General features: G+C 53.0%; 2 protein-coding genes and 1 pseudogene across 3 annotated transcripts; 1 reads left to right on the top strand and 2 right to left on the bottom strand.

Moving 5' to 3' along the window:
* Positions 1-917: 917 nt before the first annotated feature.
* Positions 918-1656, bottom strand: LOC102990543 (zinc finger MYND domain-containing protein 19-like; annotated as a pseudogene).
* Positions 1657-3314: 1658 nt separating this feature from the next.
* LOC114485528 (polyunsaturated fatty acid 5-lipoxygenase-like) lies at positions 3315-9700 on the top strand. Its single transcript, XM_028487123.1, has 8 exons — positions 3315-3349; positions 3564-3819; positions 4572-4658; positions 6266-6444; positions 6767-6888; positions 7261-7361; positions 7686-7856; positions 9005-9700. Exons 1-8 carry the CDS (start codon positions 3315-3317, stop codon positions 9182-9184), a joined length of 1131 nt encoding a protein of 376 aa, XP_028342924.1. The 3' UTR covers positions 9185-9700.
* Positions 9701-14274: 4574 nt separating this feature from the next.
* On the bottom strand, positions 14275-22890 carry LOC114483906 (E3 ubiquitin-protein ligase MARCHF8-like). Of its 2 annotated transcripts, XM_028487124.1 has the most exons (5): positions 22440-22890; positions 20857-21037; positions 18763-18910; positions 17779-18094; positions 17557-17636 (listed from the first exon to the last, which is right to left on the bottom strand). In XM_028487124.1, exons 1-4 carry the CDS (start codon positions 22814-22816, stop codon positions 17790-17792), a joined length of 1011 nt encoding a protein of 336 aa, XP_028342925.1. In that variant the 5' UTR covers positions 22817-22890; the 3' UTR covers positions 17557-17636; positions 17779-17789. The 2 variants fall into 2 exon arrangements, with proteins under 2 accessions (XP_028342926.1, XP_028342925.1); XM_028487125.2 differs by lacking the exon at positions 17779-18094 and having other exon boundaries at positions 14275-17636.
* Between the last annotated feature and the right edge of the window lie 2110 nt (positions 22891-25000).

The following is a 25000-nucleotide window of genomic DNA, read 5'->3' as shown; positions in this document are numbered from 1 at the left end:
GTCAGTGCAAAATAGCGAAGCACTGGGAGGGGCGGGGCAGTGGGTGGGGAAGGGGAGGGGCAGGGCAATAAGAGGGGAGTGACGGGGTGGGGGGCAGGACAACAGTAGGAGGGGCGAGACTGAGCGGGGCAGCAGGGGAGGGGCCAGGGGAGAGGTGGGGCAGTGGGGAGCCTGAGAGCTGGGACTGTTAAAAGGGGCTGGAGTGTTGTTCTATGAGAACATGGTTTCAGAGTTCGCAGACCTCCTAATTTTCCAAGAAAACCTATTAATCCAGATTTTTATGTGAAATTACTGATATTTAAAGGTTGACGACTAATTACATTCACAAACAAACAACCAAAAATATCGTGAAGGTCAGACTCTGCCCTCCTTGCACTGCTCTGTCCTGGGTGAGCAGGCCCGGGGCGGGCTGTCTAGAGCTTCTCTGTCCAGCGTGGGAGCCCCTGGCCACCCACGGCTCTAGAGCCCTTGAGATGTGGTTAGCCCCTACCAAGGCGTTCTGGAAGTGCAAAATACACACCTGATTTCGAAGACTTAGAACGAGAAAAAAAAAATAGAATTTTTATTATTTACATGTTGAAGTGACATTTTAGAGAGATTGGGTAGAATAAAATTGTACTATTAACATAAAGTTCACCCGTTTGTTTTTATTTTTATTACTGTGGCTGTAACTGAGCAGGACCCTAAGGAGCCTTCCCACGAGAGCCCCCCCGCCCCCCATGTCCTCCGCCTCAAAAACCTGAACATGAGTTTACGAACAATTAACATTGAGATAATGAGAAGGGTCCTGGCGGGCGCCTCCCGGCGGTCTCTGCTCTAGGTGAGCACTAGGGGGCGCTGCGGCAGTGCGCGGTGAGGGGCCCCCGGCAGCTGCGCGGCTGCGGGAGCGGCTCTTTCAGCAACTCCGGGTCTGGCTCTCAGCCTACGTCCGCCGCGTCCCGGGGAGATCGGAAGCCGAGAGCGCGGGCGCTGCGCTGCTGCTCTGCGGCTCGAGGCTCCGGTTCGAGCTCGTGCTGGAAGGGGCGCAGCTTCTGACAGTGCTTCTTGTGGGCGCACCAGTCCTTCCGCGGGCAGTGGGAGCCACAGTAGCGAGCCAGCTGGCAGCGGCCCCTGATGTTGAACTCCCGGAGCTGCTTCTCGGTCATCGCGCAGGGAGGGGAACGGCGCTCGTAGCAGGCGCAGGGAGTCTCCTCCTCTTGCACCCCGTCCCCGTTGGTGTTGTAGTACCGGGTTACATTCAGGACGGGGAACTGCTCCGCCATGGCGTCCGTGGGAAGCTGCTGAATTGCAAGCCAATATAAGCTTTGCTCCCTTCACTTGCTCGAGGTCTCTGACTTTGGGCCGCCAACCCCACGGTACCAGCTGCAGGTTGTCCAGGCGACTGTCCACAGTGACAGCATTGAGATGCATTGAGATGCATCACCTGAAACGGGGAGGGTTTCAGGTGGGCTGGATGCCCCAGCCCCACCTCCCCATCGCTCCCACAGCAGCTCAGGAAGGAGCCTTCCTGACCCTCTTGCTCGGTTTTTGTCAAGGACATATACAAGTATCTTAGCACCATTTCCATCCTCGTCTACTTCCATCCAGGCCTCAGAGGAGTAGCCCTCCACCAGCAGGGATGTTCTGCTCATCTATCAGTATGTCCTTGGTCCTCATCTGACTGCCTCTGCTCCTCTCTCCCAACACAAGCTCCCACCGCTGGTGGTGGGAACAAGGTTCCCATTCAGGTTAAGGTCTGTGGCTGGTGCAGCTGCGCAGCTGGCTCCTTTCTAGAGATTGTGGTGAAGGAAAGTGCAGCATTTATCGCAGGGCCCCAAGCAAGGAGTCCAGGCAGCTAGTGGTCAAAAGGTCCCAAACTCCCCAGTGGCTTTCAGGGAAAGGCTTTTAAAGACACGGTGAGAGAGGGGGTTTGTGGGATGTGTGATCAGCTCTTGGACATTCTTCTGATTGGTTGGTGGTGAGGTAATCGGGAGTCAGCATCAGCCTTCTGGTTCCAACTGATCTGGGGTCTGTGTGCTTGTGGGCAGCACACAGTTAATTTCTTCCACCTGCTGGGGGTTTCAGTATCTGCAAAACAGCTCAAAGTATATGGCTCAGAATATTATCTGTAGCCCTTGAGGAGGAACTAAAGGTCCTTGACTTTGTTTTAATGGCTAAAGTATATTATTCTATCTTGCTTGACTGTTTTCCTTTATTTCTGCATTTTCTCACTTCTCTGATTAAATTTATTCTTTGGAACTCAGGGAAGGCCTAGGATGCTAAAGTTTTTCTATAGACAAGAGGCAGGCGGAGGACATGGAGGGGATCTGTCCTGGAAAGACCCCCATAGGGTCCTGCTTGGTTACAGGGCTACCTGAAAATTTTAAATTCCACATGTGGCTTGCATTATATTTCTACTGGACCTCATCTCTGTTTTTGAGGGAGAGATAGGGAAATTACCCTCCAAAATACTTAGCATGACCTTGAGGACCCAAATTGGTCTGGCTCCTCCACATCTCAGGCAGCTCTCCTCCTGGGTCACCCTGTTCGCGCCACACTGCTCCCAGCAAGAGTCTAACACCCGGCCCAGCCCCCAGTTCTTATGATGGCTCCCCCACTCTCCTCCTCTGTTCTGGATAATTCATTCTCATCCCATGTGTCCACCCCTCCCAGGCTCTGTGTCCTCCTCAGAAAGATGGGTCATGACAGCAACTACCTTGCAGGCTCACATGACATCGGGCTGTCAGGTCCCAAGGCTGCACGGGGCGCTAGGGGAGAGCCCCAGGAATGCCAAGGGCTGTTGTCATGGACAAAGCTAGGGACCAGGGACTTGGGCAGGAAGGGCTGGATAATGCAGATATGTCAGGGCCAGATCACGGAGTTTGGCAACCTTATTTTCTGGCACGAAGAGGTGACTGGGTGTTTTTAAGGACAGGATTGACCTGACGTGATTTACATTTTAGAAAAAAAAAAATCACCCCTGCCCCAGTGTGGAGTTGAAACGGGGAATGGAAAGACAAGCCAGCCTCTACTACGGAGGCACCTGGCCGCAGGGCTGGGCTCAAGGGACAGTGACTTGGGACACTGCATCATGCAGGTCCTAGAGCCCCAGGAACTGGAGTTGCTAATCTAGGGCAAGAAGGGAATTCAGGAGCACCAAGACATAGCCTAGGGAACAGCAGCATTTAAGGGGAGAGCAGAGGAAAGGAAAGTTGGGAGACCAAAAAGCAGCAGCAGAGAAGCAGGTGGAACCAGGAGGGAGGAGCGGAGATGGGGAACGGGTGGAAGACCACAGCCTTCACACATGACGGTGCTCGCCCCTTGCTGATGCCTTCATGCTCTTTCATTCACTTCTCCTAGTAACTGTGAGGTGAGTAAACACTGCCCTTGTTACAGATGGTGAAGCCAGAGCTCAGAAAGGCTACATTGCCCAGGGTCCCACGGGTAGTAAGTGATGCAGCTGGGATAGGAAATACGATCTCTAGGCCTCTGCCCTCCTCCACAATCCTCTCATGATTCAAAAGTCACTGTTTAAGAAATTTGGATTCTCCTGGAATTTCCTGAGAGGCCAGGCTCTTCTGCAGCTACAGTCTGGAGCGAAATACTGCAGTGCGTTCTCTTTCTCCAACGTATCAGCTCAACCAGGTCCCAGGAGATGAGAACCCCATTTTTCTCCCTTCGGATGCAAAGTATGACTGGCTTCTAGCCAAAATCTGGGTGCGTTCCAGTGACTTCCACATCCACCAGACCATCACCCACCTTCTGCGCACACATCTAGTGTCTGAGGTTTTTGGCATCGCCTTGTACCGCCAGCTGCCTGCTGTGCACCCCATTTTCAAGGTACAGCAAGCTACTGCCTTACCTGGTGGGAGAGGGTATCCAGATATGGGGTTGGGGGACAGAAGGGAGGGAGGAGGGGTGCTGACTTCCCCACAGGACTGGCTGGGAGTGGCCATAAGAGACCCCTGGAGAGATGCTGGGGAGGTGGGTGAGTACCCCCAAGGAAGGAAGCAGCTCTGAGCCTGCTGGTTCCTGAGGACACAGGTTCGGGGCCTGACTCCAGCTTGGGCTCGCCTTGGGTGGGGCGGGCAGATTTTGAAGAGGCAAATGAGTTCAGTGTGACCCTGTCTGATCCCAGGTGGCAGCCCCCACTGTCACTGCCCTTCTCTGTTCCCAAAGCCTACCAGCACTGACTGCTGGGGTGACTGCAGGCTCAGGTTACCTCTATGTGCCTCCGTTTCCCCATCTGTAGAACAGTTCAGATAGTATGCCTGCCTCCTAGGATTACTGTCGGGGTTAAAATAGTTGACAGATTCGGAGAGCTTCAAACAGTGCCTAGCACACAGTTATGCTCCGCGTAAGTGCTGGCTGTTATCATTTTTATCACGACCATTATGCATTAGAGCATTAGAGCGGCACCCATCCCCCAGGCCACTGGCAGCTGCTCCACAGTGAAGGTCAGCATGTCAGCTTCACTCCCTCCCTGAGGCCTGTAGCATCGCCCCTCCACGGAGGACCCCCGAGGAGGCACAGACCTGGTCAGGAGCCCCCGACCGGCCTTCTCTGAGGTCTCCTCCTGCCCCTCCACCCAGCTCCTGGTGGCACACGTGCGGTTCACCATCGCCATCAACACCAAGGCCCGGGAGCAGCTCATCTGCGAGTCCGGCCTCTTTGACAAGGTGGGTGCCTCCCGCCCGCCTCGGTGCCTGGAAGAGCCCGGCCCAGCAGCCACCTACTTCTCAGAACCTCGGCAGCCTCCACTCCGACCTGAGGTCCAGATTTCCTCTCGGGAGACCAGCCCCCCCTAGGCACCGGGCTGGAGGCCCGGGTAGAGTGGGAGGCTGGAGGCGCTCCGAGTGAAGCCTCCCAGGTTCCCTGGCCCACGTCCGCCCCTCCCACCCAGCCACTTCCAAGCACCACCCGCGCTTCCTCCTCGTCGGGGTCTTCCTGTCACCTCCTCCCTCCCCTCTCCATCCTCCTATCTCCCCGGCACCTGCTCCTCGAAGGCCGTCGGTGCTCCCAGCCTGTGTGCTCTGTCAGCGGGGCCTCAGGTCCCCCCCCGCCCATCACATCCTCTCAGGCAGCACCCCACCCCTGTTTCGACCCCCCAGTGGGCTTACCGAGCCTGGACCCTCCCGGCAGCCCTACCTCCAACTTTCCTCCTTTCCCATCTCCCATTAGTGAGCGGGCCAGACGATCACTAGGGTTGAATCACCATTTGGGTGGAAAATGACAAAATCCATCTCAGACCAGCTGCAGCTGTAAAGGAACCGTATCATCTCACACACCTGGACATACTCGGGTTCGGGAGCCACAGCTCCTAGCTCCGTGTCTTCGCTGGGCAACACTGGCCTGTGGCCTCCACCTCAGCACCAGGTGCTGGGCCCAGAGCCCCCAAGCAACCCCTGCCCACCAGGATGCCTCATACGCAGGGACCAGGGACTCGAATAATATCCCCAGGGTACAAGCCACTGGCTGGAACTCTTCCACTCTCTAAACTCTGTGGGCCTCACTCTCTCAGACGGGGTTCTCAGGCAGCCTTCCCCCTGTGGGAGAGGGAACAGGACCTCATCACAGTGAGCTCCAAGCTCATGTTCCCACACAGTGACATCATCTTCCATCCAAATAGAAAGTACCGGGGAGCAACTCTATTGGTCCTGCTTGGGTCAAACGGCTACAGTGGACCAGTGTCTGGCCCCCAGCACCCAAGCCCTCCTTTGAAGATTCTGTGCCCTGAGCACTCAGCCACCGTGTGTGTGTGCCTGCATCTCAGCAGCCGGGGCGTCTATCCAGCCCTCACCTTGGCACACAAGATGCTCTCAACAGAGTTGTGAGGGTCCTGGGGGCTGGTATCTGCCCCCGTCTTGTGCCCAAAGATCAGGTCCCTGAGAGCAGGGCTCGGGCTCTGGGCAGCCCGTGCTCAGAACGAGGGCAGGCCTGGCCCGAGGGCTGCTCCAGCCCGGGCTCCACCCTGCCAGCTATCCCCGCCGCCCTGCTCGGGATGGGAGCTCACCCCTCCCTCCTGTAGCTGGCCCCAGTCTCTGCACTTCAGCCCCTCACATCTTGATCGGGCAGAGGCTCCTCCCCGTAACCTCTCACTGGGCTGCCCTTGGCATTCTCCGAGTCAGACGTCCCTCCCACCCACCTCATGGGACCCAGGTTAGCCCTCGGCAGGCCTGGTCATCGCCCTGCCCTTTCACGGTTTCTCATGCTGAGCCGTGGGGCTGGAAGGCTGGAGAGGGGGAACCAGCCTCGGCTCACGGCGCTCTCTCCCCTCCTGCTCAAGGCCAATGCCACAGGGGGCGGTGGCCACGTGCAGATGGTGCAGAAGTCCATGCAGGACCTGACCTACAGCTCCCTGTGCTTCCCTGAGGCCATCAAGGCCCGGGGCATGGACAACACAGAAGACATTCCCTACTACTTCTACCGGGACGACGGGTTCCTGGTGTGGGAGGCCATCAGGGCGTGAGTGCTGTGGCTGTGGGACCTGCTCTGGGCAGCAGGGGCGGAGGGCCTGCAGGAGGAGTGGGCGTGGGCACTGATGGCCCCAGCCAGGGGGCTGGGCAGCTGGCAAAGTGGGCCAGGGCCTGGCTCCGTCGTCTGGGCAGGGATGGGGGAATGAGGGTATGCCGGGGCGGGGCGGGGGTGGAAGAACATGTGACGTGAGTCTGGACATTAAAGAGTGACAGCGTCACCGATGGGGGCTCTGCCCTGGGGCCCAGGGATACAGCTCTGCAGGCCCTGGCTGGATCACCCACTCCTAGCTGGGCCTCTCCTCCTGGGCCAGGTTCACAGCCGAGGTGGTGGACATCTACTACGAGAGCGACCAGGTGGTGGAGGAGGACCAGGAGCTGCAGGACTTCGTGAAGGACGTTTACATATACGGCATGCGGGGCAGGAAGGCCTCAGGTAGGGACATCCCCCTGCCCCCGCCCCCAGCCCTCTCTTCTGCTCTTCCCTGACTTTCTTTGGGCAGTGCTGGCCTGTGGCCTCCACCTTAGCACCTGGCACTGGGGCCAGAGCCCCTAGGGGACCCCTATCCACCAGTATGCCTCAGGGGGACATCTCAGGGCCTTTCTGTGTCTCCTGAGAGCCCAGGTCAGAAACAACAGGAACACTGGGCCAAGCGGCTGTCCCCTCCCAGTGAGTCTTGCCCACGCCCGGGCCCTCCAGCACTGGTGTGTGGGAACCCAGGAAGCAGTATGGGTGGAGGCGTGTGTCTGCCAGTCGGGGGTCCCTCCCCAGGGTTGGGGTCTCAGCCAGCCCGTGGCTCTGCCTTAGGCTTCCCCGAGTGCATCAAGACCAGGGAGAAGCTGTCCGAGTACCTGACTGTGGTGATCTTCACGGCCTCAGCCCAGCACGCGGCAGTGAACTTCGGCCAGGTGGGCAAGGGCAGGGCGAGCCGTCTGGGCGGGAGGTGGCCAAGGCTACCTTGACTGCTTCTGAGGGGCCCTGGGCGGACCGCCCCACTTCCTCGTCTTCCAGACAGATGGGGTGGATGAAGCCCAGGCAGCCCCGGGGCCAGGAATCCGGTGTTCCTGGCGCGGTTTGGTTCCGTGCTAACCACTGGGCGCCAGCCCGAGGGAGGGGCCTGCCCTGGCCTTGCTGGAGCGGGAGGAGGGGACTCGGGAGGAGGTGCAGGAGACGAAGGTGGGCGGAGGCTGTGCCACAGAGGTGCCCACTCGAGTCGATGGCCGTCCCCGCAGTACGACTGGTGCTCCTGGATCCCCAATGCCCCCCCAACCATGCGAGCCCCACCGCCGACAGTCAAGGGTGTGGTCACCATCCAGCAGATCGTGGACATGCTGCCCGACCGTGGCCGCTCCTGCTGGCATCTGGGTGCAGTGTGGGCGCTGAGCCAGTTCCAGGACAATGAGGTGAGACCGGAGGCTGCCTCGCCCCTTCCGGTAGTCAGAAGGTTTAACCCACTCCTCAACCCCAGGGTTTTGTGATTTAGGGCTCAGGCTGGACCCCTGCTGGCCAGGAATCCTGACTTGCAAGGCTGGAGGGGCCCACGAAGCCCTCAGGCCCAAGCCTGGCTGGAGCTCAGGGTGGGCGGGGCAGGAGAGCAGGGGGACACTGGGACGCTCCCCACAAGGGCACCCCCCACCCCTGCCATTGACAAGGCTCCGTCATGTGGGTTTCTCCCCGGCACCCCAGCGGTGGGGCTGAGAGTTTCCTGGGTATCTTCTGAGACATTCCCACGCACATACAACTTACCGAAGCTAATCCCAAAGCCGGCTCTCGGTAGACACAGCCCCACGGTGTCGGCGCATGGCTGCTCAGAATGACGGGCCAGCTGAACCAGCCCCAGACCCACAGGCATTCGTTGGCATCTGAGTTGCTTTGGGACCTTTGCTAATGTTGTGGTCCCTCGCTAACATCTGCATGTATGGGTCTTGGCACGTGTGTCCGTACGTCCTTGTAGAGGAGTTTTTTGGTCAAAGAATGTTGAGACTGAATTGCCCTCCACCAACTAAATCCAAAACCCCATCAATAGCACGGGATATTTCTCCTACCTTTACCAGCCCTGGGTATGAAACTTGCCAATTTTAACAATCCCATAGTTTGTTTCTAAAAGATATGCCTAGTTTTAATTTGCAGGCATCTGTGTGGGCGTGCAAATGGGCATACCACCCCCAACAGAGCCTGGCTGTGGCCGTCCTGGGCTGGAGAGAAGGCCTGCGCTGGCCCCTGTGGTCCTGCTGCCCCGAGTTCAGGTGGGAAGGCAGGAGTGCCGCTTGGGACCAGGCCACATGCCCACCACAGCCAGGACTACCCCCCGCCTCCACGTCCGCCTGCACCTTTACACGTCCTATAGCCACCCTGTGGCAGGGCACTGATCTGTAAGGTCCCAGCCCAGGAGCATTCTCGGGGCGCTCTCAGGAGGTGTCAGGAGGTGGAGATGGGGGGATGAGCACACGCCTTGCCTCCCAAAGGATGGTCTCTGGGGGTGGGACAAGGCCTGTCAGTTTACATCGCCTCATCGCAGATTAACGTGTCTCTGTCGTGTCTGGGTCCTCAGCTGTTCCTGGGCATGTACCCAGAGGAGCATTTTATCGAGACGCCTGTAAAGGAGGCCATGGCCCGATTCCGTAAGAACCTGGAAACCATTGTCAGCGTGATCGCCGAGCGCAATAAGAACAAGAAGCTGCCGTATTACTACTTGTCCCCAGACCGGATCCCCAACAGCGTGGCCATCTGAGTGGCCGCCTGAGCCCGTCTCACTCCAGGACGGCCAGCTGCTCAAGGCTGGGCTCGGCACCCAGACTCCAGCCTGCCCAGGAGGGCAGGCTCCCAGGGCGGCTGCAGGGCGGGCCTTCGGATTCCTGGGAATTTGCCCGCAGGCCCCAGGCTCCTGGCTTCAAACCAAAGGCTCCCCAGGTTAGACCATGATATAGCTAAGCTTCGGTGCATTTCCCTGTTTGTTCCTCAGTCTCTAGTGAATCCCATACTTTGATCCAAGTGTGTAAACACTGCAGGGACCTTTCCTACACAGAGCAGGACTGTGTAGCTTCCTGCCCACCACCCAGCTCAGCGCTTCTGCAGCAGGAAAGCCCCACAGAGCAGCATAACGGATGGATGTTTGCTCTTGTTGGGGACACGGGATGATTATTTTCTGTTCTATTTATGCTTAGTTCAATTTCTTGCATACAGTAGGTGCCCAAATAAATTCTTATTGAATGCATTAAGAATTGGTTTTCATAAAAATAAAGGAGTTCATTTAAAACAGGTCTCCTTCTACATGCTACGTTCCAATCACCCCAAACAGCTCAATCCCCTCCCCAACCCCCAAAAGCCATAATCATTGTGATCCCTTCTAGGCAAAAGCCTCCCCGCAACCCTCAGTCTGGAGAAAAGGTGCTTTTCTCTCTTCTTTGCCCAGAAACTCCTACTCTTCCTTCAGAACACATCCCAGATCTCATCCCCTCTGGGGAGACACCCTAGTTGCCCAGACAGAGCTCATCTCTCCCCCAGGGCTTTGTTCAAACCTCTTCCGTCCTCCCACGTGGTCTCACCCTTGAAACTAGAGCCCCTGGAGGACAGGGAACCCGCCGTATTTATTTCTGTGCCCTTATGGTGGCCTAGGGCTGGCATAAGTCACCACCCTGCTGCTCCCGTATTTTCCTCCCGGCTGGGCACCTAACCTACAGATTCCAGGCATCATCGTGGGAGCTGGGGGCTGTTTTCTCCTATGGCAGAGAAAGCAACATGACTTTTTAAAAAATGCATTTTCTGGGCTTCCCTGGTGGCGCAGTGGTTGAGAGTCCGCCTGCCGATGCAGGGGACACGGGTTCGTGCCCCGGTCCGGGAGGATCCCACATGCCACGGAGCGGCTAGGCCCGTGAGCCATGGCCGCTGAGCCTGCGCGTCCGGAGCCTGTGCTCCGCAAGGGGAGAGGCCACAACGGTGAGAGGCCCGCGTACCGCAAAAAACAAACAAACAAAAACATGCATTTTCTTTCCTCAGGCCCAAGAAGCAGAGCCAGCCCTGAGCTTGGGGATGACAATCCACTGTCTCCTCCTACACACATGCCCAGCCCCAGCCCCCAGCCCTTGACTTCAGAATTGGGTCAGTGGGATCCACAGGGTTTCAGGAAAGTGTACACCTGATGTGCTAGGCCAGCCACCCCTGGCCATCTGGTCAGCTCTATTTTAGCCCAGGGGTCATCCTCCCCCCACCAGCCTGACACCCCAAGTAGTGAGGAGCAGTGAGCGTGTCCTTAGGGTCCCTGGGCCGGAAGTACTCTCACCCCCATGTGCACTGGCACAGCTTAGGGGAAGGAGCATTGGGTGGACTTTTTTTTTTTTTAAGTTTTTTGAAGTAGAGTTGATTTACAATGTTCTGTGAATTTCTGTTCTATAGCAAAATGATTCAGTTATATATATATATATATATATATAAATATACACACACACATTTTTTTTCATACATATTCTTTTCCATTATGGTTTATTATAGGATATTGAGTATAGCTCCCTGTGCTGTACAGTAGGACCTTGCTGTTTATCCATTCCATATATAATGGTTTGCATCTGCTAATCCCAAACTTACAATCCATCCCTCCTCTGCCCCCCACCCTTGGCAACCACAAGTCCATTCTCTACGTCTCTGAGTCTGTTTCTGTTTCATAGATAAGTTCGTGTCATTTTTTAGATTCCACATAAAAGTGGTATCATATGGTATTTGTCTTTCTCTTTCTGACTTACTTCACTTAGTGTGATAATTTCTAAGTCCACCCATGTTGCTGCAAATGGCAAGATTTCATTCTTTTTCAAGGCTGAGTAATATTGCATTATACACACACACACCACATCTATGCTGTGAACATAGGGATGCATGTATGTATCTTTTCACATTAGAGGGTGTTTTTTTTTTGCTGTTTTTTATATTTATTTTTGGCTGAATTGGGTCTTCGTTGCTGCGCGTGGGCTTTCTCTAGTTGCAGCGAGCAGGGGCTATTCTTTGTTGCGGTGTGCGGGCTTCTCATTGCGGTGGCTTCTCTTGTTGCAGAGCACGGGCTCTAGGCACACAGGCTTCAGCAGTTGTGGCTCGCGGGCTCTAGAGCGCAGGCTCAGCAGTTGTGGCACACAGGCTTGGTTGCTCCGTGGCATGTGAGATCTTCCTGGACCATGGCTCAAACCTGTATCCCCTGCATTGGCAGGCAGGTTCTTATCCACTGCACCACCAGGGAAGCCCCACATTAGAATTTTGTCTGGGTATATGCCCAGGAGTGGGATTGCTGGATCATATGGCAACTCTGTTTTTAGTTTTTTGAGGAAATTCCATACTGTTTTCCATAGTGGCTGCACCAATTTACATTCCTGGGTGGACCCTTCCAAAAGGGAAATGTGGGGACTCATCAGCACTGCCTTGACCTCTAACGCTCCCCTTGAAGGGGTTTGGCGGGGAGTGTCAGCCCCAGTCCACAGATGAGGAAACTGAAGCTCAGCAAAAAGCAGGAACCCTTGAGAGGCTGCCAGCTGGAGGGGAGCTGGGCCTTCCATGGCCTTCCACATCATCTGCTGTGATGCCTCTGGGTGATCTCGCACCAGAGTACCTTTCATCGCCAACATTTTAAGAATTTACGAGTGCTTCTGAAGCAGTGAAGCCTTTGCCAGCAGGCCTCTGGGGGGCAGTACTCCAAAAGGCAGAAGTCAGTGGGGTAGCTGCTAATTCAACCCAGCAGGCAGCCCTGCTCCCAGGACCTCCACGTCCTCCCTCGCTTCCTCCATCATAAATGGTGGGATGAACCCAGAGAGCCCAACTCTGTCTCTTGGGCCTGGGCCTCCACAGGGTGGAATCAGATGGGGTCAGGGAATTGGAAATTGGCTGCATTTCTTCCCAGACACCCCAGAAACTGGCTGAGATCCGGAGGGTGGGGTGGGAGGAGAGCCCTGAGTCAGAGGGGTCTCCGTGACTCAAACCAATACCCTCCCTGGGGCTCAGTTTCCCCGCTATACATGGGGGTCAGACTGGAATACCTGTTCTTAGTGTTGGGTGAGGGACGTTCCTGTGGAGGGGAAGCACAGACCACTTTGAAAATCAGATAAAAGCTATGGGCAGGACCAAAGTGGAGCCCAGCTTGGCTCCTTGGACCTCCAGACGCCTACCTAATGCAGAGGGGTCGCTGAGATCGTGCCTGCAGAGCCTGGACTCCGCTCCTCTCACTTCAGCTCCGAGGGAGGCAGCCTGGCGAGGCAGGGCCGAGGGGCTGGGCCTGCCAGCCCAGAGGAACTCTCAGCTCAGGAGAGCAGGCTCATCCCTCTCCCTCTCTCCCCCGTGAATTACCCTTCTCAGCTCTTTCCTGACCCGGCAACACAGACGTGCAGCAGGACTCCTGGTCACCGTTGCACTTCTGAGGCTGGGAGAAAAGACAGGCCCGAGAGAGGGTCGTCTACGTCTCTCACACCACGTGGGCTGTGCAGCAACAACTCTAGGGGGCGCTGATCACATGAGCCAAGGGTTGGCAAACTTTTTCTGTAAAGGGGCATGTAAATATTGTAGGCTTTGCAGGCCATACGATCTGCCATCGTAGCAGGAAATAAGCTGAACAGAGTGTCGACGAAAGGGCAAGGCTGTACGTCTACAAGTACATTTACGAAACGGGAGGCTGGTCTGTGAGCAGTGGTGGGCCACCCCCCGACCTAGAGGATTCAAATTGTCCCTAGCAGTGTGCCATCAGCGGCCCCAACCCGTCATTTTGTGGCTGGTGTGAAAGGGCAGAGAGGCCTGGGGATGGCATTGTGTCAAGCCCGCCGGCAACAAGACCTTATTGGGCGTCTCTACAGCCAAACGCAAATTCATCGGGTCCCCAAAGCGTAGAGGCTCCTCATGGGCAGTCCCCACTTCGCATTCTTACAGAAGGTTCCTCTTTCAGCTCCATGCTCCTCGCCACTCCCTCCAACTGACGCTTGAGCTCAAGGGAGCTCTGGAGGGAGGGCTGGGGCACACGCTGGCCTCCGTCCCTCCCGCAAGCCCACACCTGAGCAGATGCAGCTGCTCTGCGGCCACCTCTTCCTCTAGGAGCCTCAACAGCTCCACTCAGTTCTGGGGACCTCTTCTCCCAAGTCAGGCAAGGAGGACACTTGGCAAAGCACCCTCCTGCTTATTAGCTCCCCAGTCTCCCTGCACTCGTGGACGGACTCTCCCGGCTCACCAAGGACAGTATGCTGGGGCGACCTTGGCCTCCCTCCTTTCACCTGGCGTACAAAGGTGAAGCCAGGTGCCCGCCCTCGGCGCTCCCAGACCCGGGAGTGGTTTGCAGTCCCGAGACTGGAGGATCAACGGCACTGTCATTACTCAGGGAAGCCCCGCCAGGAGCCAGCAGATGCAGCCAGGCTAAGCTATCGCCAGCAGCCCTGTCGGCCCTGACCCGTTCCCTCACTCAGCTGGGCTGTGCTTCAGTATATGTTTCAGCAGATAAGGCTAGTTAAGCAATGTACCGTTCCAATGGTCGTGCTGCCATACACACCCTGAACCTGAGTCTGGCTTCTTTCACGTTGAGAGAACTTGAGTGTGGTGAGTCCAAGTTGTTTGAGCCTGGATGTCTGAGACAAGCACACCTGTGAGAACGACCAGCTTTCACTCCCACGCCCACACATCCTCCAGAACCCACTGCCAGTGACTGAGGGATCCTTCCTCCCTTACAGGGACAGACCAAATCTGCACGTGAGTCTGCATGATTTACTTTCCTGATGTGCAAGCCAGAGGAAGCCAGAAAGGGGACCAGACCACTGGAGTGCTTGCCAGTGTTCCCAGCCTCCTTGCAGGAAAACACTTTCATGGCAAAACTCCTTTTTAAAGAAAAGCTTTATTGCTGCAATTAGATACTCCCGTGTATAGTACAACCACCCCCCCAATACAGAGAATTATTCAAGCAGTAATGCTGAAGAACAGTGAACATACACAAAGGGATACAAAACTAGACATTTAGATAACTCAAAATTCTCTAAGTTAAGAAAAAGTTCAAATGTGAAGTGCCTTTTAGAAACTACACCACACATGCCAGTGTAAATTTGGTCTTTATTAACAATCAACCTCCTACAAACACTGCATCTAAATAGGTGATGAGTTGCACAATTACTTCCAAAACAAAGACAAATGCTTTTACTTCCCTATGTTTCAGTCTTTCCTTGGACTAGAGATGGAAGCTGCATATTTCAAATCAGATCCAAGAGGGAAAGTATCTCAAATGTGTATTTGCATTAGGCCAAATCCACACTGTCGTGGATCTTTACACCCTGCCGTGCCCAGTCCTCCTCCAGCTCTGCAGCCGACCACCAGGCAGCAGGGGCAGCTCGAACCCGTTCAGGCCTTAGATGAGGCTCTTGAACGGGCCCAACTGCCTGGGGTCCGTATGTCTGTAGCCAGGAAGGGCACACCCGCCAGGTTTTGAAACAGGACCCATAAGATTGAAAAGAGTGGATGGAAGCAAAAAAGGAAGTGACATTAGGGGCCTGTGGTAGGAAGAGGTCTTTCACAATTTTCAGGAAAATCTTAAAATAAACCCAAACACAAAAGCCCTTCAGTTGAACTATAATTTGAGGGGAAATAGAGGCCAAATCAGAGATGGCTGGCTGGCGTACCCCTGAGGCTGCTTCCCTCTCCCCCTCCCCTGGCTTACAAATATCAGCCCCACTGGCCCTGAGACCTGCAAGCTCATTCCACGTTTCTATATAGTTCAGCCAAGTGTCATCTTTTCACTAAAGCCAGGTGCAAAATGATGAAGAAATGGGGAATAATTAAGCTCCCAAAAGAACCTAGAGAGCAAGCTGACACAGACTAAAGGAATGCCTGGCAGATCCACAGCTCCCACTAGGTGGCAGCACAGCCCAACCTTGGTAGGGCTTCGCACTCACCGTTAGTCCCTTCGGGGAAGAGATTAGCCCTGGGACTCAGTAGAGGGGCAGAGGTGCTCAACAGAACCTGCGAGGAAAGAGAAAGGCAACGGGATAGCTGTGTGCCACCCCAGGAGAGAAAAGGAGGACATGGGGCTGACTGTCCACAGGCAGAGGCTTTTAGGAGCTTGGCTGGAGGTGACGAGATGGTGTTTAGGCCCTTCCTAAAAAGAAGTGACAGGGCTTCCCGTGAGAGTCTAGTTGGGCATGGGAGCAACACAACAGTCATGGTTATAAAGGCATCTCTGCCACAGAGGGTGCCAGGCATACTGGGTGGGCTGCCCTGGGGCTATCCCCACCTAAGCACACTCTCCTCTCTACAGAAAGTCTCAGTGCTTTTCAAGTCCAGCATAAGGGGTTCCACCAGGGGGAAAGGGAAAGATTCCCACTTAAAAATCTATCCCAGTCTTCCCTTGACCACTCATCCGCCGTTAGAGGGACAAGGGGCCTTGCCCAGGCAGTTCCTAAGGGGCACAGGCAGGGCTGACCTGGGATTCTCCTGAGTGGACAGTCTGTAGCTGCTTGGTGTCCCCAGGCTGAGAAGGGGTGTAGGTAATTGCACTTTGGGGCACAGTGAGCACAGGCACAGGCTGGATGTGCCCTGGAGACAGAGAGGGCCGGCTGACCTATTTCCAGGGATGGGCTACAACTAACTGGACAGCAGCTGCCAGACCAGAGAAGCCGTGGCAGGGCAAAGCCCTCCTCCAGAGCTTACAGATCCTTCAGCCTCCTCCTGGCTCTCAAAACAAACCGTGGGGCTTCTACTCTGAAATGGAAAGGAATCATCTTCTGTTTGCTTCCTCCTCTTAACAGCTGGATGAAGCAACTAAGGCTCGGAGGATGGAGGGAAGGACCCCCAGGCATCTCACCCCAGATGCTCATCTGCAGAGCTTCCTGGAGAGTAAGTATCCGGGCATACCTAACTTACACTGCAGACCCCCCTGGCCTATTTTCCGGGAGTTGACTCTTATTTGCCTGGCATGATGAAACTGGTCTTCAGAAAAAAGAATTTTAAGCAGACCTTTTTAAAAGGACAAAGGCCATTTGATGGTAATAATTTTGGTTTTGTTTTATGAAAAATGGTACAGGAGATAATCCCTGATGACAGAATGGACTGATAGCAGGGCCAGGGGCCCCTAAAGGATCCTCTCTGTTCAGTCCAGTTAAGGCGACAAATGGGCAAGGGAGTGGCTGGGAGCAGGGACACAGTGGACCAGGGCAGTTTGCTGCTCACTCCTGGCCCACACCCCAGAGCCAGCCCGTCTGCCTCCCTGCCCTGGGCAGTGATCCACAGAATGTGCCAGGAGCAGGGGCTGGCTGAGTGACAGGCACCCAGGAGCACCTGCAGTGTGCACGCCCCAGACCAGGGCGATGCAATGCCTACTCCATCAGTGTGAAGCCAGCACAAACTGGAGAGGTTTGTCTTTAAAGGAATAGTTTTTAAATATTCAGTTTTGTTCTAATTAGTCACTTCTTTTCATTTAGATCTCATGAACCCTTCTTCCGGGCTGACCAAAAAAAAAGAAACTTTCAGGGCAGCCCTATGACATGAAGACTTGTCATAAAACAGGCTCAAAACCACAGGAATTACACTCGAATTGCCATTTAGCATCCATTAATTCCCATAAGGTGTTGTGAAAAAGCCTCAGACCTGTTTGTCCTGCTTTAGAGTCACAAGTCCCTTTTATGGACACAGAGTAGATGTCATGTTTCTTAGCTAAGGCAGAAAGGGTTTTAAGATCTATTATAATGTGAAAGAGATAATCAGGGTCATGAAGGGAAGGTTTGTAAATGAGACGTCCTTTTAAATGTCAATCCCATGGGACACACATATTACAAAATACAGATTCTCTTTTTGTAAAGTGCTTTTGCTTTGCTTAGTGAATCACTCACCACCACGCACAGAGCACCACGGCCTGTCTGCTCGGGAACTGTCAGTGGCGGCCTCCCCGCGCTCTGCTTTGTGAGGGGGAAACCTCTCCTCATGGCTAGATGTTCCCAACACTCCACTCCAGAGGGTTGGTGCAGGGACCTGCCAACTGGAAGAGGCGCATCAGGGCCCAGGCGCTACCAGCTCCTGCTCTAACCTCAGGTTTGGCATCTTATTCTCTCATTCTGCTCAAGACTACAGGCCAGAACCCAGCCAGCGCCCCATCATGGTGTTACAGGCTCTTCCAACTTCCCTTCCTGTAGACACGCTGGCGGAAGCAGAACCCAGCCATGCACAGCTGACGTGAGGGTTTTCCAGGAGAGTCACTAAGGAGGGTTTAGAAAAAGAGAAGCCATTAAAAATAGTCACCTGCCCGGTCTATGCTATTAAAGGACATAAGAAAATGTACACAATTGGCAGTAAACAATTTCCTTCAGCTGTTCACAGACGTCCAGGAGAACTACACACCCTCCACATCATCAGATGTGAACGATCTCTGCTCCAGTGTCTTCAGGTTCTGTGCAACAAGAAGAGTTCGTGTCGGAATGACAGATTCCACGTCCATCTTTATTTTCAAAGTTGGGCTCTGTTAGTGCAGATTTTTCAAAAATATTCTTTTTGCTTGTTTCTGGACAGTTTTGGACATAGATTACTCTGTTATAAGCCTTGAGTCTCTTCCATAATTGTACATACACTTTGCACTGAACGTACATAAAAAGAAGTCCACCAGTAAAGCCGATGGCCACAACCACCAATTTAGTCCAAAAGGGCCACTCTAGGATTCCTGGAAGGGAAAAAACCCGGTTAGCCTATCAGCCGACCTTATTTAAGATGTGAAGTAAATGAAACACAATTTCTGAACTTCCCATAACGATGGACTCTTTAACTCATCGAATCTTGCTTCGCTGGAGGAGTGGAAGAGCAAGTCCATCCCTTTTATCCTGCTCTTCCAGGGGGCATTCATGGAGATTCTCTCTCTCCATGATTTGATCTCTCCTGACTGGGTTGTTTTGTTTTGTTTTGTTTTTTTGCGGTACGCAGGCCTCTCACTGTTGTGGCCTCTCCCGTTGCGGAGCACTGTTGTGGCCTCTCCCGTTGCGGAGCACAGGCCCCGGACGCGCAGGCTCAGCAGCCATGGCTCACGGGCCCAGCCACTCCGCGGCATGTAGGATCCTCCCGGACCAGGGCACGAACCCGCGTCCCCTGCATCGGCAGGCGGACTCTCAACCACTGCGCCACCAGGGAAGCCCTCCTGACTGGGTTTTAAAAACTACCACCACAGCAAAAGAAACATCCAAAAAGGATGCGTGGTGCCTCATAATTGATGCCTCCTTCCAGAAGCCCAGACATTTGAGGTCTGACTTGAAAATCAACCTGGAATAACACCCCAGTCCTAAGACCCACTGGGCCATCCAGGATCTCCTGGGTGCACCTTTCGTTCTGAGCACATACCTGTTGCCTGCCCCTGCTTGATCTCCTCAGCAGTGCGGTCGATGAGCACGTACAAGGACCAGACCACACAGGTGATGGCAATGATGTGGAACGTCACGGAGCACATGATCTTCCTGCGCTCGCTGGCTGTCATCTGCAGCTTCTCCCACTGGAAAGACAATGCGCAGAGCGTGAGGCTCAGGCTCATGGGTGTAAAGCACTACAATGGGGTGAGAGCTTTGTTGATGGTTAAGACTGGCTTCCCTCCTCCTTCCCCCTTTCCCAAGCTAGATGAATTTCCCCAAACACTCAGAGTCGCTCCCTTTAAACCATGTGGCGTCAACCAGGTACCAGGCACTGGTATTCTGTCCACATCCAACTTTCTAGGCAATGAAGAGAAGCTGGGATCAAGATGAGCTATGAACCACCACCAGCAAGCCCCTGGCTGCTTATTCTGGCAAAGCAGGCATTCAGTGGCTTTGATACAAGACTTTATGGTTTTGGTCCTGATGAAAACAGCACATTGGCCCAAGACCCAGGTGGCACGCTTTAGGTTTCTGTGACTTGCTGACTGGCATGAGTGAGGGGAAGAAGGGGGTTGATGACACCACAACATACTAGCAGATGGGTCACACTATGTCGTGAAGGTGATGGTGGAGGGCGCTCACTCTTTGGTCCTCTGCTACATTGGCAGCAACACTGTGAAATCGATGCTAAGAGTTCCTGGTACAAGCAGTCTGTGCCAGTCCCATCTCCTCTAGGAGCTCATTAATTTACTCCAAATAGCCAGATTTTCTTTTTCATTTACTGGTTTCCGAATCAGAAGAAAACACATAGAGGTAGAGAAAAAGAACAAGTGTAAACACTGCATATCCTCTGCCAGCCCTACTCACAACCTTTCCAGGTGGTTCTACGCAGGATAAACTGAAAGTAGAGCCTTCATGGACTATCTATATTGGTCAAAGTGCCATAAGACTCACTTGAGGGATAAGCATAGAGTAGGTACCCCCCCCAAAATAAGGCTTTTATGGGACAAAACATTTTTTAAGTAGTTTGCACCTGCCTTCCCTAACATCCAGATTTCTTTCTGCTATGGTGTGACACAGTATCTCATCTGGCTTCCCTCCTAAAATGTCCCACTGATTTTCTAAGATACATTCAGTTCAAGCCTTTCACACTCCCCTGAAATGCTCACCCTACATTTGCGGTGGATGCTCTTCTCCAGAGACAATCTGATCTCTCTAGAGTCCTTTCATTTCCCCTCTAAATCCTACTGATCTTTCAAGAACTGCTTCAACAACAAACATTCTATGATGCTACCACCACTCTGCTTCCCCAGAGCTCCGACCCACAATGAATACTTCCTTCTCTGAATATCTGATACGAGTGATCACTATAGAAGTTAGCACTGAATTGGCATGTTGATGCTGTTACTTGATTATGTAATTCCCCTTGCAATTTATGAGTTTTGAGATAAGAACAAACCTTTTATTCTTCCAAACAAAACCTCTCCATACTCTGGGCACACAGACACATTGAACGGCCAGTGTTTACACAGGAAGGGAGCACCGGATGAGGCTCCTTTCAGAGGAAGCAAGGACATGGGACCTGAAGAGAGCTGTGCTGCATGTAATGCCTGTGGTTCCTTTCTTTTCCCATCTGCCTCCACTTCCCATCTAGCAAACACTGTCACAGGTATATAGAAATAAATTTACCATGTTATGCTGTTCTTTGTGCTGGGGAGAGATACTAATCTCCACTATATGGACCTAATTAGAGGCAAAGCATGAAGAGTTAATACATACAAAGTTTAATGCTGACTAAGACGTCACAAAACAGTCTGTGGTCAAGGGCCAAATGACTGATACAGACAAGCAAGCAGACTTAGTTTTAAGGAAAAAGAAAACATCATATGACTGAATGGACAGAAAGAGCTTCTTCCTGAGAGAAGGGACTTGGAAATCAGTACCAAAAACATGAATGTACACACCAGCCCCCACTTCTTAAAGGAGTGAACACAAGCCAACTGTGGCTCGACCCAGTCCCAGGTGCTAACTCTTCTGGGTGCTCATCTCAGTGAAGCTAAAGTACTTCCGAGGGTGGCCTCGCACGTACTTTTCTCAGAGGCTTCAGCTTGGTCTCCATGATGAACTCGTACTTGCACAGCTCACAGCAGCGTGTGTCGGAGCTCTTGATCCACTGCTGCAGGCAGGTCTGGTGCACAAAGTGGAGGCTCCCTGTGCAGTGGCAGGGTGTGATCAGAGGGCTCTCATCATCTCCTTCACAGTGACAGATCCTGCGGCAGAAGGAAAGCCAGTCATTACAAGGAGGGCCACACAACAGGGAAGATGACGCTTCAGTGGAAGGTCAGTCCCCCCAAGGAACACGTTCAGAAACAAACATCACAAAATGACTATAAGCACGAAAACATACAAACACAAATGAAAACAATTACTACAAACTAAAAATTTCTAGCTTACCGCACCAACATGGAAAGTCTGGGTGGCTTTTGGCATCAGAGAGGAAAAAATGATATAAGAAATGACAAAGCAGTCATTCTGGGTAAGACTTAAGAACTTCACTAAAAAGACAAATTTAAGGAAACATCTTCCAGAACTTACATGATGTTAAAATAATTAGAGGTAAAATTTCTGTGTAAAACAAAACCAGCACTCTACCTTTCAAAAATGCCAGTGACTTGAAAAGATGATGAATTTTGCTTGCTAGCTATAATCACTGACCTCACCTTCATACACCACAACTACACATTTCTGTCCTCTCTCAGAGAGTAAACAGAGAAACCACAGTGCTTCTCCTGGACCTGAAAAACCATTATAAGATGCTGCAATTTCATTTTTTTCAGGACCACTCATAGCAATAAGTGAGAAATTTAAATCATTCATTATTTCTAAGGGTGCATGCAACAGGATGCAGCTACTAACCTCAAGGAACTTAACAGACTTTTGAGAAACAGAAAGGTCTTTTCCAGCAGCTGGAGAGCAGGTAGGGACACCTGGCCTGAAAGGAACTGGGTTCTGGCCCAGGCCAGGCTCTCGGCTGTTTGTTTCTGATCCAATTGTTAAAATAAATGATAAGAGCTGATCCTGAGGAGGGGCTACTGGGGAAAGGTTAGAATGGGGAAGGCCTAAGAGTAGCGGCAAAAGTGAATTCTGAAAGCTTCTGGAGGCCTGACAAGGATGCTGCACCCGGGAAGATAAAAGTGGAGTTAGGACCTGGGCAGAGGTGGCTGCATCCAAGTTAAAAGGAAGGAAGGAGCTTCTGAAGAGCAGCCCTTCCCCATGCACATCGTGTTGCAGGTGGAGCGAGGGGTAAAAACGAGGTTGAGAGGGGAAGCCAATGCTTAATATCTAGACCATCAAGCTGGAAGACTGGAGATACTATTTTTTCTTCCACTTTCCTTACGCAAAAGCTGCTTATTTTTAGTTGAGAAGAGTCAGCTTGGTCTTTAATATGTGTAGCTTCTTCCTCTTTTATCATCTATGAAACTACCTTGGGACCCATGTCATAAAAATTGGTTTTTCAAATGATACCAAAATCTATTCTGGAGAAAACTATTAATCCGTAATTGTGTACAACTGCCTATTCATTTTCCTGAAACTTCACATATTAAAGCAAGATGAGGCCATGTAAGTGTGGGGAGCAGAGACGGCCAGAATGGTGGTTCTTGGCAAACCAACCTGCAGGCATCCCCTGATGTGGACACGGGAGAGATGGGGGGGCCCTTTTCAGAGAGAGGGGAAGGACCATCCAGGTCACTGTCCTTTTCCACCGAGCACAGGGGCGCCCGCAGGACCCTGCTCTTCGGTTTTGTGGATATGCTGTCCTCAAAGACGTCATCATCTCCCGTTTCGTCGGAGCAGAAGCCCGCGCTCCCAGCCAGCCCGCTGGAGGACTTGGCGGGGTGAGGGCTGGCAGTGCAGCTCTCCAGCTCGTGGAACCAGTGCAGGCTGCTGGTGCTCAAGCCGTGTGACAGCGAGAACAGGTACCGGAGCAGCCGCCGGCTTCTGGACACGGCCTCGCCATCTGCCTTCTCGTCCAGAAGCAGGACGTGCATGCCCCCCTTGTCGGCTCCCGCCTCTGAGGCCGCTGAACGATTGGCGGAAAGGGATGAAACACAAGAATGTTTGGAACTGCCAAGAGGTTTGCGATTCAGTGTTCTTTTTTCTTTCTGGTGGAGCCTGTTAATACTGAGACACAGGTCTTGAGGGAGTATCAGTTTCCCTTCAGAGCAAGTCCTCTCTGCATAGTCAAAACTTTCCAAAGCATCTGTGGCCTTCTCACCCACATCATTCAGGGATTTTGAGAACTTCAGTGTTCTTCTGGCTTTGGTATTCTTAGCAGGCTTCAAGGCCTGGACCCACTCTGAGCCATGGGAATTTCTCTTTGATGCCTGCACTGTGTCTTGACAGACAACTGTCACAGTGAGCCCTTGTGTCAGAGAACTCTGGCAGGGAGGAGCTTTCAAGACAACAGCAGACCGCACGGGACTGTGGTGACAACACTCAGAAAACACTGCACTGGAACTGCATGCAGAGAACAGTGGAATAAAAGCACAGAAAGTAAAAACAATTTTAAAAGAGAATAGGCATCAAAGTGAAGAAATGAGACTTGCGTGGTACCTGGTGAGCAAACAGCACATAAAACCAGGTTGATTGTTTAGAGCAGAGGCATATGGAGAATCAAGAACCTGCAGACATGAACGCTCATTCCTGAGATGCACATGAACCACCATAGCATGTGAAGCAGAGCATTACCTGCAGATGTCCTGATTGGAGGGCGTGACAGAAGTGCGAGAGAAGGCGGACACTGGAGCGGATGCCACTGAAGAGCCCCCAGCCTGCAACAACACACCTCCAGTCAGTTTTCAGGAAAAGCCAGGGGACTGCAAACACCACCTCCTTGTGAATGGCAATGGGTCTGCCACTGCCCATTGCTCAGTGAATAGCACGTATCAGGTCCCTATGAGCCAAGGTAAGAACAAACCAAGCAGCACTCTTCTTTTCTCAGATGAAGGTAAAAGTGTAGCCAAGAAATATTTGAGACTCTGGAACAGTGTCAACCTCCTGTTGACTCTCTCCTGGAACCATCAACCTCCTGTATATTCAGTGGTCATTTATCTTCTAAGCACCTAAACTTAATTAGTTCATACGTAAGTCAAGAAACCAAGCACCGTAAGGTACATGCAAATGCAAAAGAAACATGAGGCACCTTCCCTGCCAGCCTTGCTTCCCCCACCCAGCACTCTTTAACCTGGTACCTGGGATCATCCTCGTCGAGGCTGGCAGAATGTGAGAGCCACTCCTCCCTCACCACCTGGCAGTTGGCCCACGAACCCTCACTACCCTGCCAGCGCTCTTTATACAAAGGGAAGACTACCTGAGCACAGGGCCACCAACCCAGAGCTCAACCCCGGGCCCAGGAGGGGGCTGAGCACAGAATGCTCCCGAGTCCTAATCTTGGGATTATGTATTGAGAAAATTATCAAGAACATGTAAATGTGGAAGAAAGTATAGCAAGAGGTCATGAGATAGAGCAAGGGCTCTGAGGGGTCGTGAACAAGCTAAAATTAGAGAAAAGTCTGGGAGGGTGAGGAAGTACCACGATGGGAAGAGAAGTGGAGGAGAGAAATAGGATCAGGGAGCACAGCTGGGCTGAGGATGCATGACCACTACTAGAGGGTCCCCCAGCCTCCCACTCCAGCCTCTGGGGGGGCCCTTGCCAGGCCTCATCAAGACTGACTCCTGAGATTCCACGGACCTCACAGCACCCTGTGTTCTTCCCCACTTAGGACAGTTATCCTGAGGGACAACTCAAGGGCCACGGGAAGATAGTACTGTGAGTCTGTTATCAAGAGCAAGCTGACATCTCCTCCCTACCCTCCCCAGGCCCACTCCAGTGGCCCTCAGCCCTGCTTCTTGATTCTGGAGAGCCCATCTGGCTCCACTCTTGCTCAGTGCCACCCCCAGGATGTACTCTCATCCTGGCACTCCAGCTGTGGGACCACGGACTTGCATCAGCCACCAGAACAGCTCTCCCCACCTTGCCTCTCTAGCGAATTACACCAGCCTGGGAAGAGCCAGACAGAACCGGCACTCTGACTGAGGTGTCCACTGGACGGCTACTCCTGCTCCCCAGCATGGGGATGATACATCATTTTAAACCCAGCTCAACCTAAAGAAACTTGATCCAAGAAGTTACATGGTATCATGCTACATGTATATACTAAAATTATGCAGCA

The sequence above is a fragment of the Physeter macrocephalus genome, unplaced genomic scaffold (assembly GCF_002837175.3).
Source record: "Physeter macrocephalus isolate SW-GA unplaced genomic scaffold, ASM283717v5 random_1557, whole genome shotgun sequence".
In the NCBI taxonomy this organism is placed as follows: Eukaryota; Metazoa; Chordata; class Mammalia; order Artiodactyla; family Physeteridae; genus Physeter; species Physeter macrocephalus.
The sequence above is the reverse complement of the archived record's forward strand: the minus strand, read 5'-3'. Positions and strand labels throughout refer to the sequence as shown.

Excerpts from the sequence above, each read along its gene's own strand:
- LOC114485528 (XM_028487123.1), top strand. The coding sequence starts at position 3,315 with ATGCTCTTTCATTCACTTCTCCTAGTAACTGTGAG. Across the intron at positions 4,659-6,265 it reads AGTCCGGCCTCTTTGACAAG|GCCAATGCCACAGGGGGCGG; the intron begins GTGGGTGCCTCC and ends CTCCTGCTCAAG. Across the intron at positions 7,857-9,004 it reads GCCAGTTCCAGGACAATGAG|CTGTTCCTGGGCATGTACCC; the intron begins GTGAGACCGGAG and ends CTGGGTCCTCAG.
- LOC114483906 (XM_028487124.1), bottom strand. The coding sequence starts at position 22,816 with ATGCACGTCCTGCTTCTGGACGAGAAGGCAGATGGCGAGGCCGTGTCC. Across the intron at positions 21,038-22,439 it reads ACATCAGGGGATGCCTGCAG|GATCTGTCACTGTGAAGGAG; the intron begins GTTGGTTTGCCA and ends CTTCTGCCGCAG. Across the intron at positions 18,095-18,762 it reads CAAGCAGGGGCAGGCAACAG|GAATCCTAGAGTGGCCCTTT; the intron begins GTATGTGCTCAG and ends TTTCCCTTCCAG.